Source organism: Mus pahari, chromosome 21 (genome assembly GCF_900095145.1).
Source record: "Mus pahari chromosome 21, PAHARI_EIJ_v1.1, whole genome shotgun sequence".
NCBI lineage: Eukaryota > Metazoa > Chordata > Mammalia > Rodentia > Muridae > Mus > Mus pahari.
In genome coordinates, this window is record NC_034610.1 from 10,452,279 (window position 1) to 10,469,228 (window position 16,950).

Here is a 16,950-nt window from a genome sequence, read left to right on the forward strand (position 1 = left end):
AAAACGTGTTGAAACTAGAAAACAATATGCTGAGAGAAGATTTTACAGAAAGGTGGCCAAGCAGAGGCAAGCACGAGAAAGAGAACCCAAGAGAAGGCCAAGCAGATGACCCTGCAGGGACAAACACAGTCACCATCCTCAGCCATCTTTCAGAAGCCCTGTCTCCTACTTTCCAATGCCACCAATTGAGCTGCAGTTTGGATTATTTATCCTAAGTCTGTGTCTACCTAACCAGGTAATAGTGAAACTCTGGCTAGACTGGAGCCTACAGAGGTTATCACGGAAAAGGACCAAGAGTTTGACACAGAGCAGTTTGCCAATGTCTGGAAGGCCTTGTTTGGACCTACTTCACCCTACTTTAAGTTGTGGTATTCCTGAAAGGAGCTGCCAATCACAGCAGGCAAGGCTTTCTGTTTTGGAATGGGATAGGGTAGAATAGGGTGGGATGGGGTGTGGAATGGAGCAGGGTAGGATGGGGTGGGATGGGGTGGGAAGAGTGGGATGGGATGGATGGGATGGGGTGTGGTAGAATGGGATGGGATGGGAAGAGGGGGATGGATAAGGTAGGACATGGTGGCTGAGGTGGGAAAAGTGTGACGGATGGGCTGGGGTGAGCGGGATCAAAGATGTAGGCTGTGTTCAGCTCCACACTGGTTCTGACATTGAAACTCCAGGCCAGCACATGAGGTCAAAGCATGCAGCAGTCAGTTAGCAGTCCTCACTCTAACTCAGGTCTCCTCACCCTGCTATGATGACATAAGGTGTCCTGCTTAGAAGGACTGAGAGGTTGGGCACCCAAGAATGTGATGAATCCCAGCAGACACATGTACTCACTCATCAGGACACATTTTCACCTGTGCTTTTAACAGCTTTCCAATGTTAACAAAGCTAGAAAAACATGTTAAAACTAGACAACAACACATTTTATTGTCTAAGGTGGTAAATATAGAAGGAAAAATGTCTCTTTTTACATAAGTGAACATTGTGATGAATACTGTGCCAGACATTTTAATATACAACCATATTTATACTAAAATATGTTTTTGCTTAAATACCAAAAATCTCATTTTTATTAGATATTCTGTAGCATATCAATGTTTCCATTGAATTACAGAATGTGAACACCGCTGTTTAACTATGTATTACATTTCCCAGTGTTCCTACATTATAGCAGTCACTTAACACACTCATTATTCATCTTCCCATTTGCAAAGGGGATGCAGAGGCACAGGCAGACATGCCCCCAGAACTTCTCTTACAAGACAACACTAGCTCCTGCTCTTATGGAGTGGCAAAGTAAAGGTCAGGGTAAAATCAACAAACAAAAGGTAAGAGCACAGAGAAATGTGTGTTACAGCCAGGGGAACTGCAGAGCCAATAACTAAAACTCCCCCTTGCAAAAGTTTTTTGGGTTTTTTTTTTAGGTTTAAGAGTTTAAAGTTCATGTGTCTAGGAATGAAGAGGCGGGGCAGAGTGGGAAGTGGGCTAGCTCTCTGGGGTCAGAGCAGGAAGGCTCAAAGCCACCTACCGTCGTATGTCATCCCTACAGAGGTCAATGTGGTACTTCAGCAGACAAAACTCTGGGCCGGAAGACAGCAGTATGAAAGTGTCCATGTAGTAGAACTGTGCAGATGTTACTGGCTTGGGAAAAGCATCTGGAGCCTGTGAGGCAGAACAGCTGTGAGAACTCTGCGGCACACCAGCAGTTTCTCCCCAACACTACACACACACACACACACACACACACACACACACACACACACTGTACTCATCTTGAACACGTCTTGTCACACCAACTCACAATCCTGATTTTGCTTACTGACCACTGCCAAAGCTTACTTGAAGAAAATTTGAAAATTTGGAGGTAAAGGAATTTGGAGCCTGAGTTTCACTATGTAGCCTTACTGCCCTCATGCTGACTTAGAGGATCACCCGGCCTGCCTTGGCCTGCCTCGGTCAGGGTTACAGAGCTGGCTCAGAAGATGAAAAGTGGGGGAAATGAAACATTGAATATCAAGGACAGCCAACCACTGTTGAAGTAGAGAACAGTGATCTGAAACACAATATGAGAAGCAGTGCTCTCTAAAGGAGAGTTCAGACACCTCTGGGCCCTAGGATAATCCACCAGTATTTAAAAGTGCCTTTTGTTTTAATTTTTAAGGAAGATCAACTTTGTGCCTCATGCAATCAAGCCCATGCAGAGGCCAGCACATACGTTCCTCTGGTGCTGCTGAGAACTTCTAATGGGGCACTGACCCTGACCAGCCCACCTGCCCTCTGCCCTCTCCAGAGGTGTCCTGTAAGAGAACACCTGCCTGTGGCCACTGATAATTCAGTGCCTAGCCAACCATCCAGCATCTCCACTTAGTATCCAGACCCTGCAGAGTGTGGGTCATAAGACCACATGCTGAGCATGTGCAGCCCAGCCCAGCATTAACAGAAAGTATTGCATCCTTCGGTCTCTAAGCCAAGAAAAGGTCAAGCTTTAAAGAACAATTTCTATCACTATCATATACTAAGTTTAAATTGTATAAGTCAAAATATCCAGACTCAGCCTCTGTCTGACATTTCTGAAATGTTCACCACTTGTGGGTTGTTTGCAGTTCACGAGGTCATAATTCATGAGAATAAGCAAGGTTTCTTAGCATCCTCTCTTCTTTCCACCTTAGTAGTGAGAGATCCGTGCCATCTCTCCTTTCTCCCTCTATTTCCACCAACCTTACACGATCCCTTTAAGCCAGTCACTACGCTCCTTCAGAGTACCCTCCAGACCAATATTATCATCTCTGTGGTATAACAAGGAACTAACAAAGTTAGCTGTGCTTTACTGTGGGAATTTGGCTATTTTTACATCATAACAAATATAAATATATATTTAATGTATATCAATATACATATCACACACCAAGAGTGTGTTACTATGTGTTAAATATGCATGTATTTCATGTGTGAATAAGAAACTGCCCCACTATTATGTATCTACTGCAGGAAAACAAATCCTCATTATATCTGTTGTTGGTCTCCCCCAAAGAGAGACAGACAGCTATGACTGTCCATAGCTCAGGGTCACTAAGCAGTCTGGATCTATTGCTGGTCTCCCCCAAAGAGGGCTGACAGCTGTGACCATCCATAGCTCAGTGTCACTAAAAATTTTGTCTGATGTCACTGACCACCATGACACAGGCGCTCAAGTCCACATTACCAAAAGCAGCATGAGTTCCGTCCTGTGGACTGACCACACCCTCAGTGTCTGGTCTCGGCCTGTAGACAGCAGCCACCTCTTGTCATGGCTCCAGCAGACAGTGCTCACAGCTCCATCATGACCTAGGTGTTCAGGATAAAGGGAAACCAAGTAGAATGACTGCCTGTCTAAGAACAGGCCGGAGCTGCTGCTTCTCAAGGAATAATGGAAGCAGTTTCTTGCTGCCAGGCTAAAAGACCAACCCCAGCTTCAGATAACCTTGCATTAACGGTGTTTTAAAAGGGTTTTCCTCTTTCCTTGACCTGCTCCTGGAATGATGAACCTGAAACAATCTGTCTTACTGGTTCCCAGAATCCTCTCTCTTCCTGCTGTACTCTGCCTCCTATCTCTTGCCTCAGCTCACTGGCCATTAGCTTTTTTACTGACAGGTAGTGCTTACAAAAGATCCTACTGATGAGGCTTGCAAGAGAGGAGGCCTTTCTAAAAATCTCACATTTCTTAAAGTTCTGACTTCATGTGCCCAGATCAGAGGAAGTTCTAATGCCACAGTATAAGAAGCAGTGTTCTAAAAGAGCGTACAGAGATCTCGGGGTCCTGTGATAATCTATCACTGTAAACAAGCCTTTGCTTTTAGTTTTAAAGGGAGAAAACAGAAGAACTCACTAAGGATGCTTGGACATGCTCTGATCATCTGCTCTGGCCAATGGCTGCTTTGGATGCTGGCTTACACAGGTGCTAGTATACGATCTGCTAGGGAACCCACAGGCAGGTGGGACTGACCTTCAGTTATGCAGTCCCTACTCCTCAATCTCTTTCTGACAAGGAGCGTGCTGTCTCCTAATTCCACCTTTGCCCTTACAGTCTCTACAAAGCAAGCTTGAAACCACAGCTATCTGAGTTTCCGAGAGACCCAAGAGCCCAAGGATTCATAGAAGCAGACACTTGGAGACAGCATCATGGGCTCTTTCCTGGGCGAGCCAGTGGAAACAGATAAACAGGTGACCTGTAGGCTGCACAGTGTCAGGCGAACACAGGACACCAGTGATCTGAGACACACTGAACCATCACATTCCACCCCAAGGTGCCCTGTGGTACACTCGGCAGCATAAGGAACCACAACTTTGACAAGAATCTAACAGGAACCTCCCACCCAGACTGCTCTCTGCACGGGAACTTGCACACTGCAATTGAAAGGGCATTCAGTGACTCAGGATCACCAGAGCACATTGGCCAGAAAGCCACCAAAATAGAACTGGAAAGCCAGAAAGCACTGTAAGTAGGATGCCACTCTGAAATGGGACCTCAAAACAGAGCAAAAAGTTACTAAGCAGAAAAATTATGCCAAATGGCTTTGCTGCCCTCTTGTGTCAAGTTCCGGCATTTCCCACAAAAGCACAAAGGACCTCTCAAATGCACAAAGAACATTTACTCACTACTGTGGGAACACAACATAGAGCACTGTGAAAATCTGTGTGGACAGTGCTCAAAAAGCTGGAAAAAGAATACCACATGATCCAGCTATAGCACTCCAGACCCAAAGGACTCTATATCCTACTGTAGGGACGTTTGCTCCTCCATGCTCACGACTGGCTCGTCACAATAGTCAGAATATGGAAACAGCCTGGGCATCTATCAACTGATGTATGTACAATGAAGACATAGTATGTTTATTTAATACAATGTTATTCAGCCCTTAAGAAAAGCCAAATTACGAAATCCCCAGGTAAACGGATATGGGTGGAAACAGGCATCCTGAGTGTGTAACCCAGACTCAGAAACGCCAACTTGGCATGTTTTCTCTAATCCGTAGGTATTATCTCTGACTCTTCTGATATGTGTGTTTCATCTGGAATTCCTATGGAAGTCAGAAAATTAGTAAAGGACCCTGAGGTGGGGCTTTCAAGGGAGCAGAGAGCAAATAAAATGGCATAAAGAGCCAGGCAGTGGTAGCACACGCCTTTAATCCCAGCACTTGGGAGGCAGAAACAGGTGGATTTCTGAGTTAAAGGCCAGCCTGGTCTACAAAGTGAGTTCTAGGACAGCCAGGGCTACACAGAGAAACCCTGTCTCAAAAAACAAAGCAGAAGGAAAAGAAAGAAAGAAAGAAAGAAGGGAGGGAGGGAGGGAGGGAGGGAGAAAGGAATGGTATAAAGAGGTGAAGGGCAGTAGTGGGAAAGGGAGGATTAAATGGAATGGGGTTGGGGAACGAAGAGTAGAGGAGGGAACATGAGGGGTGACTAATGCTGAAAAACTTTTGAAAAAGTCACATGGAAGCCTACCACTGCAAAAGTAAGTATACTTAAAATGTCTACTACATATATAAGAAGAATTTAAATGGAGTTACTCTACAGTGAGGTGGCAAACCCCTCCTAGATACCAAAGGCTAACAAATGAAAAGCCCAGAGTCCAGAATGGTTACCACTTTTGGACTCACTGGCCACTCCAAATATTGCAGGCCATTGCCAATGTTATTGGCTACCATCCAGAAACTGACGGTAAGAGCCTACTGATAGAAGCACCACATGCTTGGGTCACAGCCTCTAGAGAAGTGAAGTTGATTAGCACCTGAAGTCCCATCCCTCCGGCTGACTTCCACAGCACTGGGTGGTGCTGTGCATACGACCACAGAGGAGTTATCATAAATCGTACCTGGCTGCAAACTCTGAATGCTACAGTCAGCCTGACAGGACACGACTATTATAATAGTGCTGTGAATATAACAGTGATAAACTATATTCTGATTGGATTTAAGGCCCATCCACAAATTGAAACCCATACCAGGCACCAATATCAGGGCTAAGAACCTGTAGCTAGTAGACATAGGTCCTAGGGGAGAACATAGTACTAGTACTTATTATACTGACTCCTGATGACTTAGCCTCATAGCCATAGATTAGCGTACCTCTCAACCTTCATCAGATTCAGTGCCGTCCTCAACAGGCCGTGATTAACACAGAGACCTACGACTGGTGAAGATGCAAACACAGAAACTAAAGTGCCCGATCTGAATGGAACATCTATATCCAGATAGAGCACTCCCTCCCAGGGCTCAGGAGAAGAAAGAGAGAGGCTAAAAGAGCCAGAGATGGCAGAGCAAGAAAACTGTGTTTTCCAGATACAGCAGGACAGTTGGCATATAAACACACAGCAGTTCTGGCAGCATGAATAAGACTTGTGCAAGCTCAAACCAGACAAAATGCCCATATGGAGCGGAGAAGCAGGCATGACTAGCTGCTGGCTACTGGTAGTAGCTGAGAGAGGGGGAGTCTGCTTTCTTTAAGGGCTTGACCCTGGCGGGTCAATCAAACTCCAGACATACAAAAGTTCACGGATAACACAAACTGGAATTGATGGCTTTAAAACAAAGCAAAACAAAACAAAAGAACGCAAAGCAGCTGTGTGGGTAAGGAAGGGGTGACTATGTAAAGAGCTGGGGGAGGGGAATATGGTCAAATACACTTTACAAAATTCTAAAAGGGTTAATTAAAAACAAATAAGCAACTGACAAACGTCTCAAGCCCTCAGCAAGCTTGCGAACAGTCAAGGCCACTGGGAAACGGCACTGTGACTGGACCAGCAGAGAGCACCTGCAACACTGGACCGGCTCACATCTGCCCTGGGTTGGGGCACGTCCGAGCATCCTCACTGGCAGCATACTTGCTCAGTACCTGCCCTGCACAATCCTACCTCCCGACTTCTCAAGTGGCTTTTCTATCAGCTATGTGATAACACCCCACACTTCTCAGATGACAAACAGGGATGTTTACATCCACCTCCACCCTAAGCTCAGGTGCACACAAAGGAGCAGGTAGGGAGATCCCACCAGAGTTCAGGTTTCCCAAGAAATGGATGGCCCATTCGGAGCTGGAATACTTGTCATCCATCTTCCACTCGCCAAAGCATAAGCTCTCATCCTCGACTGCAGCACCTTGACCCTGAAAGCCAGCACAAGCAATGGACAAGGCAGAGCTATACAGAGATGCTTTGTATGAACGGTCAGCCTGGCCCTTCAACGTAGCACAGAAGGCTCGGAACTGGTACTCCACACTCGGACCCCAGGACAAGCCCATCATGGGTGACTAAAGTCCTACTGAGGGCATTCCCCTTTCTCTTTCAAACCACCAGAGAGACTGCAAGGACCCTGATGCAGACTAGACAGTTCAAGCTAGGCCAGGGACCCAGCATGCATGGGTCACAGTGTATACCTCTGATTGTAAGCAGGACCTTACCTGGTCCTCACCCATTCACCTTCCTAGCACTTCATGCCTGTGCCTCTACTCCTAGGCAACTTATGAGTGTCTGTCCACTGCTACCCAAGCAGGTATATACGGCAAATGGACCTAAGTCAAAGAATTTTTGTGTGTAGTTGTATTCAGTAACAATACCTAGAAGTACATGTTTCTAAAGCAGCTCCAGAATCTTACTTAAAAGCTAAGAATTGTTGGCTATAAAACTAGGGAAAATTGTATATCAGTTAGGAAGTTACCACAGTCGCAATGTAACATGGCTGCTCTTCCTTTTAAAAGGTATTGAGCTGCTTAATGTATTAAAACATCCATTAAGAACCAAACTAAATTTCAAAACACACTTCGATAAAAACTTTTTTCTAAATTAAACATATATCAGCTTTGTAGGAGTGGACTTCCTTACTGACCAACACTGTTCAAATGTTTTTGCCCATGAAGGCCCTGGCCATAGCCTTGTCTTACAGAGCTCATGCACTGGGGAGGACACCCCATTCCTTCCCATCTCTCAAAAGTAAGGAAACCTGAAAAGGCAGCCGGTGCTCCTGAAAGGCTGGCATTGAAGATCAACAGGTGGTTACCTAAGCCACAGGCCAGCTGCTGTCCATCCCCTGTTGAAAAATAAACAGCTCTATAAAATCATAACATGCGAAGCCCACAGGCCAACTGACAGAGTGGAGAACATTTAGATAAATAGGCATTTTTCTCGAGTAGAGAATAACTGATACAGCACATAACAAGGTTCACTTGCCTTTCTCATGCCCTCCTTCCCAAGGAGTGTACCAGGCCCTGAACTAACCCTTCATCAGGACCATCACACCATCCTCCCCAAACCTCATGGGGTAGCTGTCACTGCACCATCGCAGCCTTCTGCTCACAGAAGAAAAACAGAAGGGACAGCGACAGCACTTTCCCAACAGTCAAAGTTGGGGGATCTTCACACAGTGTGCAACTTCACAGACAGAAACAGCAAATATCAAAATACCCCTGACAAGCACTGCGTATTAGATTTTCAAAAGGCATTTGTCTAGAATTACCTGAAAAAGCAGAGTTCTGTGAGCCACAGTAATAAATTCAACTTCTAGGAGATCCACCAAAAACACTTGAAGAGGGTGAAGGGCAGCCTGACTGACAGGCTGGCCCTGCCCCTGATGACACAGCAACCACTTCACCGCCTTCAGACTCTAGGTCAGGAAAGTGTGAGCACCCATGCGGAGCTCCAGGAGGGCGGGCAGGGAAGGTGCTTTGAGAGCACCAGAAGGCAGGCAGGAAAGACACAACTGAGAACATCCTAAGGCGGGCAGGGAAATCCACTTGAGAAGACAGCGTCACAGAGAAGTCAGAGCTGATCTTCTTTGTGAGACACAGTCCACTGGAGGAAGGGACACCACTCATAGGCCAGGGTCAAGACCACCTTGTGGTGGTCCCTGTGGTCAGATCTCTAGCTTCTGGCTGTGTGAAGAGGTCATCACAGAAGGTATGTGTGAGCCATCCTAGCAGTGCTGCAGGACAGATACACCCTGTGATAGCCCTCATCAGGTGCAACTGCAGTCTCACTCCACTCCAGACCCAAGCCATGCTATGGAGCATCAGTACCAACCTCATGACTTATTGTGGTTGTCAACTTGACTACATCTGGAGTCAACTAAAACCCAAGCAGATGGGCACACCTGTGCAAGTTTCCTTGATTGGATCATTTAAGGTAAGAAGATCTACCCTAAATCTAGGTCATACTTGGTGGCAGTCCACATAAAAGGACATGAAAGAAGGAAGCTTTGTCCCCTCGCCCCTCACTGTTGCTGGCAACTTCATCTCTCCTGCTGCTGAAGCATTCTTTTGCTGGTAATAGAAACTATTTCTTCAGGATTCCAACACAGCCTGAAGACTGGCTAAGACATCCAGCTTCATAGACTGAATAATTACTGGATTCTTGGCCTTTCAGTCAGGGGACAGACATTATTGGACTAGCTGGACTACAGTCTCTAAGCCACTCAAGTCTCATATATATTTTCATTATATCAGTTCTGTCCCTTTAGAGAATCCTGACCACATCAACTGAGACTCACACTGGGACAGTAGAATCCAGCTGCAGGTAAGAAGAGCAAGTGGATCCAACAAGAGGCTTGTCTTACCTGAGAACTGCAGACAGCTCACAGCAACAGACTCCTGGGCTACAGCAACCTGTCTGCTGAGATTTCTGGGTAGGAAATTCTCCAAAGAGCACTCTTTACTTTAAGAAAAGTCATAGTAAAAAACAAGAGATAACTTCAAGTAAGATTAGAAATAAACTACAAATTAAGTACATTTCCCTTTATATAAATATATCATTTTATATAATTAAAACTAAAAATCTATCTAAACTTATAGTCACAATCATGAATAACTCTTTAAAACAAATTTGTATTTTGTACTTTCAAAAAGACATGTTTCTTTGTGGATCTGTGTTCAAACATGTAAACACGTGTGCATGTGCACAAGGAGGTCAACTTCAGATGTCATTCTTCAGTGATTCTCCAGGATCTTTCTGTCTCCTTCCCTCAATACTGTGCTTATGGGCATAAATGCCCAGCTTTTATGTCAGTGCTAAGGATTCGAATTCAGGCCCCTCTGTTTGCGTAGCAAGCACTCTTAACTACTAAGCCATCTTCCAAGCCCCTGGATCCACACAGCCATAAGCTGGTATTGTAATACTAACTACAGGTACTTTTTCAACTTACAGTGGAGTCGTGGTGGGATAGGGAGATGTTCTTCCAGTTGGGCTGCCTTGTCTGGCCTCAATGGAAGAGGATGTGCCTAGCCCTACCGAGACTTGATATACCAGGGTGGGGAGATGCCCAGGGGGGGACCACCTGCTCTGAGGACAGGGGGAAGGGAATAGAGGAAGGGGGCAGTGAGCAAGATGTAAAGTGAATAAATAAAAATTAATTAATTAATTAATTAATTTAAAAGTCATAGGTTGAAAATACCCTAAGTCAGGAATGACTTTTGCACACCTAACTAAAGATCTGCAACGCTCAACCTAGCCTTCTATGAGCGTATCCAGACAGTCCCACAAGCTCAGCACAGGCACAAAGACCTGATACAGAGCTTGTTCCATAGAAGGCACTGAATACCGCTGCACTGTACTGAACATCTGCATCCAAAGCCCAGCAGCGACAATGCCAAGCTGCGCACCGGCTGTCCCTCCATGACTCACTGGGAGCTGCACTTCAAGCCATTGCTCAGAAACCCAGGAAGGAATCACACTCAAACCATTTACTCAGAAAACATGCAAGTCTAAAACAGGAGTGGGTTATATGGAATATGCATTGCTTTTCTAAACCCATAAAGATGAAAATTATCAATTACAGCACCTTAAGTTGGGAATGATTATATTCAGATAATATACACTCAGTTAACAGCTGCCATGAAAAAGTCGCATTCTAAAGGAAACAAAGTTTGACAAGGGAAGGGCATGGGTGCTTCCAGGGAGGGTGCTTGGAGAGTGCTCAGCACCAGTCTCCCAGCCTGAGGACTCACTGCACCAGGAAGGCCCACTTTCTTCAAGCAACACGTTGATCCTGGCATTCCTCTCTCATCCAGGTTCCTACACTCTAAAGGGGACTTGCCTGCTACAGGGCTATGGTGGAATCAATCACTGGGCACGGTGGGGGCACATCTAGATGGTTGCCTAGATGATATTCTGAAGGCAGGGCTATTTATCCCACATTCACATGCAGCAGAAGCTGGTGGCACTGGCCCACCCCCAGCAAACGAGACCCACTCTTCCCACTCCACACCTGTTGGCGTCTGGAAACTGCTTCCTGAGAAAATGCCATTTTAAGCTCTAAAAATACCATTTCTTAAACCCTAAGGACCTTTAAGAGCCATGTCTTCTTGCTTCCTCTTCCCACAAGAACCAAAATTATACAAAAGGAAGATTTCTCATATCTAAAGCAGAGTCGCCTCAGTAGAAACCAGCCCACCATAAACAAAGCTCCTTATGGGAGAAAACAGCAGGGGCTCGGGTCACTCTGGAGGCCCAATGTCAGCCAGGAAACACTAAATACTCCATTAGGTCAGGAAAAGAAAAAAAAAATGTTTAGGAAAAATGTCACTATACATGGTGAAAATCATATCTAGAATATCAAAGACATATTTAAAATGCTAAGAATATACTCTTCTTAACAGCAGAAAATACATTTTTACAAACTCAGCATCCTGACGACAGGTTAATGCAAGTTAATGTGACTTACAGTGTCATTCTGATCTAAGACTACAATTCACAAAACAAAATAGTAAATACTACTGTGAGGACAAGATGCGGCCTCAGAGGAACACAGGATGCAGATACCTAAAATGAAAACTCTCTTATGATCCAGTCTCATTCTGGGTCCAGATTCATAGGAGATAATCCTTCCCAAAGAGACTCCTGCTTGTCTTAGAGCTACACTACAGAATCAGCCGAGGTATCCAATCAACATATGAGTGAAATGTGGTATCTATGCACTACGAAAAATTACTCAGACATGGGCTAGAAAGATAACTCAGCAGTTAAGAACATTTGCTGCTCTTTCTGGGGACCCATTTTAATCACTAACACCTACATTAGATAGCTCACATTTGTCTATAATTTCAATGGCATGGTCTGACGCCCTCTGCTGGCCTCTGTGGACAGCCACATGCACTCACAGACACAGATACTAAAAGCAAATAATTAAAAAAAAAAAAAAAAAAGATAGATGAGTGTGACTGGAAAGAATCCCACAAGGATTTCTGGATCTGGCAATTACAATATCTTTCCTTGGGCAATGATTATAAGTGCAATTACTTTATAAAACAATTTGTCTTAGCTGGGGAGAGGGCAGCCTGCAGAAGCAACACAGCTTCTGGGAAAGATCCGGTTCGCTTAGGCTTCAGTGTGCACTAGCAAGAGTGAGGACCACAGAAGCTACACAGCTTCGGGACAGACAGAAGCAACCTAACTTCTGGGACAGACCCTGTTTCAGGCTCCAGAAATTTTTTCGGGCACCAAATTTCCTCTGGCGAGGAAGGTGCCCACCTGTGAGGGCTCTGTCTGCCAGAGCAGGTGAGAGAGTCATATTGTGTCCAGGGTCCCTCAGTGGCTAGTCTGTGCAGGTGAGTGAATAAACTGCAGAGTCAACACATCTTCTGGGACAGGCCCTGTTTTGGGCCTACATCTTCATCAAGGAGGCAGATCTGAACGCCAGGCCTCTGTGCACNATAGGGAACTTTCTGGATAGCATTTGAAATGTATATAAAGAAAATAATAATAATAATAATAATAATAATAATAATAATAATAAACAATTTGTCTTGCAAAAAGAAAAAAAGAAAGAAAGAAAATCCAGCTGCTAAGTAATAATATCCTGTCATTAGTAGATTGGACAGGAACCAACAGGCGATAAGTAAAATATGCCAGACACAGGACCGAAAATACCATATGTCCTTGCTCACATGTGGACATAGGACTGCAAATACTGTATGTTTTTGTTCATATATGGACATAGGACCTCAAATACTGTGTTCTCACTCATATGTTGAAGCTTTTTAACATTTCAAAAAGCTGAGCATAGACTAGTGAGGACACTAGCTGTTGGGAGGGCGGCCTAGTGAGAGCGTGGATAAGCAGGTCAGGCTCATCTGGGAACGCTGTCCATTCGTGCTGAAGCACCACACAGAGGGCCCCAGTAACTGGGGCAACTGACACAAGTCAGCCACACCCGCTCAAAGTTCCAGGCGGCGTTTCTGTAAATCTAGTAAGGGTGTGAGGTATGTTACCGTGAGTGTTAGTGTGGGTAACCCACAGTCTGTTTTCTCGTTATATGTTTTAAGTTCAGTCTGAGACAACCCCAAGGCCCAAACCCTCTTTATACAGATATTCAGGCTATGTTTGCAGTATATCCAGGTCAACGAACCAACAATGCCCACTAAGAAGCCGCGTTAAAGCAGCATTAGCTCTGTAGCTGTCCCGTCCCCTCTGGGAGCTGAAATGCTTCTCAGGGGTGGTCAGCCATCAAATACAGTATTTTCCTACAATGATATTTTACCAAAAATTCACTACTTCAAAGTAAATAACATAATAAAAAGAGCAAAATGTTCAAGAACTACTCAAATGAATCAACCACATATGCTTTAAAGGATGCATGTCAGTGACATATTTGTGTCAATATTTATGTGTATACAGTCTTAAGAATTATACATATGTAGCCTTTAAGAATTATGCAAGCACAGTAAGAGTGCTTCTAAGTTCCTTCAAACTTAATACATGCACTCAATTACATACCATTTGTAATTGTTCTTGTACTTTGAAGATCTTTTGTTATTATGTTTGATGTTAGTCTTTGGAGAAAACATAGCCATACTGGAAGGGAAACACATACACACAAGTGTATATACAACTGTCACCAATTAGGATTCTAAATTCCTATGATATTTACATTTTATAAAGAAAAATTAAACATGAACAAACCTACATAATTTTTTTCAGCTACCTCCTATTCTTCTGGCCTCTAAGAAGAGCAGGCACTTCTCTGACTCAGACATGTCACAATGCTCCGCACTTCCTCCTTAGTGACCCTATCTAATGCTTCTCAGCTCAAAATGCCAGGACAGCCTCAGGACCGCCATCATCCACACTTAAGCTCGCAGATGAAAATGCTGCACTGTTTGCCTAAGGCATGAATTTCCAATCCACCCATCCACTGTCATCCATTCATGGGCTGCCTTCGCTGGGCCACGCTGCCATCTATGAACTTCATGCTCAAAAGTATGCAGTCAAATTTAAAAGCTCAACACACTAAAGTCTCATATGGTTTTAAGTAGATTTATGGTTTTGTGTTGGCTGTAGTCACAGCTATCCTGGTGTTCATGTGGCCAGCAGGCCACCCCTGTGACACTCCTGTGACACACTCATCCTTCTGTCTGTTCTTCTTTCTTTCCTTGGAGTGATCTCTCCCTCCATCTGCCCATCCCTTTACCCACCCCTCCTTTTATCTACCTGCCATCTACTCATGTCATATTTGAGAGTTCAAGGAGCCAAGTGCTATCCCTGTGCTTGGTTGACAGGACAGACAAGAAGTAAACGAGCATCCACATTTGCTGCCATTGGGGAAAGGGAAAGAAGGTGAGGCAGGGAGGGCTGCAAGGGGCAGTAGAGCTGAAGTTGCATACAGGATGACCCACGTAGGTCAGAGGCCTGGGAAAGTCCTAAGCAGGGACTCGAGGTTGAGGTGAGAGCAGGTGGGCAAGAGGGAAGGTCAGGTAAGAAGGCTGACTAGGAGAGGACAGAGGCCTTAACCTACCCTGCCATGTGCTCTGTGTGCAGGAAGCCCACCAGGGCCCCAGTCTCTAGGGCAGCTTTGACTACTGTTAAAGGAATGGGTATCATGTAGTGGGCTACATCAGATAAGGTCTGGCTTTGAGATAAGAAGAGTGGTGTGACTGCATATTATAAAGAAAAGTAGATTTGCCCTTGAAAGGTCTGAGACTTTTGAAGGACTAAGGAACTTTGACGAGACTTCATGGCAGTCTCTCCTACTAACATGATGCTATGTTTCCTGGTCTCTAGGTAGCCTCACCGTTAGACTTGCTACTTCATATTTTAAATATCCAGCATTTACACCCTGGCATGGGACAAAGCTTTTCTAATCAAAGGTGTGTGGTTCAGGATGAACTTACTAATAGGTTTTACAATTCCAACTGGACATCCCTAAAAACACACATATAAGCTCAACAGGCTGTATTTATGAGAGAGAGGGGTAGGGGACTGGTCACAAATTTGGGAGTGAATGAGCTCAAAAATTTTTTAAGGTGTTTCATCAGGCCTTGTAGTGGGCTACATGGTTTTAATGTATCATCTTTCTCCACTTCTCAATCCCACCAGCTTCTCACTCTCCATAGCCAACCTTATGATTTGACAAGAACACAAGGACTGAGTGGAGATCAACATAGGGATTTAACAAATATTAGCTGTACATATGCTACCCTGTGGTGACTGTGGCATGCTGGGGTCTAGCCCACACTATAATCCTACTCAGGCCCCTACCCACCCTGTTCATGGTGGGAACCCAGGACATATTAGTGTCTATGAAACCGTAGTCCTGTGGTATGCCTGCAGCTCTGCTCTGTCACTGGCACAGAAGACACGGAGGCTTATACTCACTGCGGTGCTGATGCATAGCCAGATGACCTAACCTTAGTGTGGAAAACCAGGGGCCTGTCCTCCACGACACTCTTCACAGCTGTGTGACATGAAGTAAAAGAAGCAGCATACATTTAACATCACAATTTCACTGTCCTGGAAAATAAAGAACAGTCTCCCAAAACCAGGAATAGTCAAACAAAATGACCTCTGACCTCTGAAATGAAGAGGCTCTATCCAGAAATCAAGCCAATGAAAACAGCCAGAAATTCATCAAGGACATTAAAGGTACAGAAAGTAATGCAGACTATACTAAACCATATTATGTGTGGCACCTTTATTTCTTTGCTTTGCTCTCTCTCGCTCTCTCTCTCTCTCGCTCTCTCTCTCTCTCTCTCTCTCTCTCTCTCTCTCTCTCTGTCTCTCTGTCTCTCTCTCTTGTTTTTTGTTTTGTTTTGTTTTTATTTATTTATTTTTTTGGTTTTAGACAGAGTTTTTCTATGTAACAGTCCTGGGTGTCCTGGAACTCACTCGTATACCAGGCTTTCCTTGAATTCACAAAAGTCTGATTGCCTCTGCCTTGTGGGTGCTGGGATTAAAGGCATGTGGCATCATGCCCAGATAACAGCTTATGTGTCAAATGCATTTAGACTATAGTCCAGTACAGGGTCCCTGTAGGAAGAACACATAGGAATGGATCACAGCACACAGACCAGCGGGAATTCCACTGAGGGGTCAACCAAGAAAAGCCACAGTGCTAACAGGGGCAGGCCGCTTACCTCACAGAACAAATTCAAGAGTTTAATAACTTACTACTCGTCAGAATGGAGGGCAGAGCGCAACATGATAGGGTCCCTAGCAACATGAGGGAGGTTCAGGGCCACATCTAAGCTAGACTGGCGATCAGTAGGCAGAGGGTAGAAGGTAAGGATACATGTAGATGTGGTACACATATACGGAGAGCATCCGTAAAGATGACTGGGGCCTTTATCTTCTTAACTAAGTCAATCAGGAGGCTTTATGAGACTGTGAGTTGGTCCCTGACGGGAAATCAAAGGAGCATCGACCACCTCTGATTCCTACAACGTCAACAACTGGGATGGATTCTGCCAGCTTAACACGGAAGTTAGTTTTAAAAATATATTTTATACAAATCAACATGAGGACTATTAGGCTTCAGTTTACAACAAACCAATCAAAATCTATTTTTTAAAGCTGGGTGTGATGGTGCACGCCTTTAATCCCAGCACTTGGGAGGCAGAGGCAGGTGGATTTCTGAGTTCGAGGCCAGCCTGGTCTACAGAGTGAGTTCCAGGACAGCCGGGGCTATACAGAGAAACCCTGTCCTGAAGAAAAAAAAA

The 16,950-nt window shown here is 44.8% G+C and overlaps 1 protein-coding gene across 2 annotated transcripts in view; it reads right to left on the reverse strand.

The window, feature by feature from the left end:
* Positions 1 to 16,950, reverse strand: part of Wdr27 (WD repeat domain 27) — a 106,836-nt gene that overhangs the window by 61,451 nt on the left and 28,435 nt on the right. For both annotated transcript variants that reach the window (XM_021221604.1, XM_029533062.1), the window contains exons 14-19: positions 15,611 to 15,689; positions 13,733 to 13,810; positions 9,579 to 9,676; positions 7,971 to 8,057; positions 3,203 to 3,324; positions 1,529 to 1,662 (exon numbers count right to left, since the gene is read on the reverse strand). In XM_021221604.1, coding sequence (XP_021077263.1) covers positions 1,529 to 1,662; positions 3,203 to 3,324; positions 7,971 to 8,057; positions 9,579 to 9,676; positions 13,733 to 13,810; positions 15,611 to 15,689 — 598 coding nt within the window. The remainder of the gene's footprint in view (positions 1 to 1,528; positions 1,663 to 3,202; positions 3,325 to 7,970; positions 8,058 to 9,578; positions 9,677 to 13,732; positions 13,811 to 15,610; positions 15,690 to 16,950) is intronic.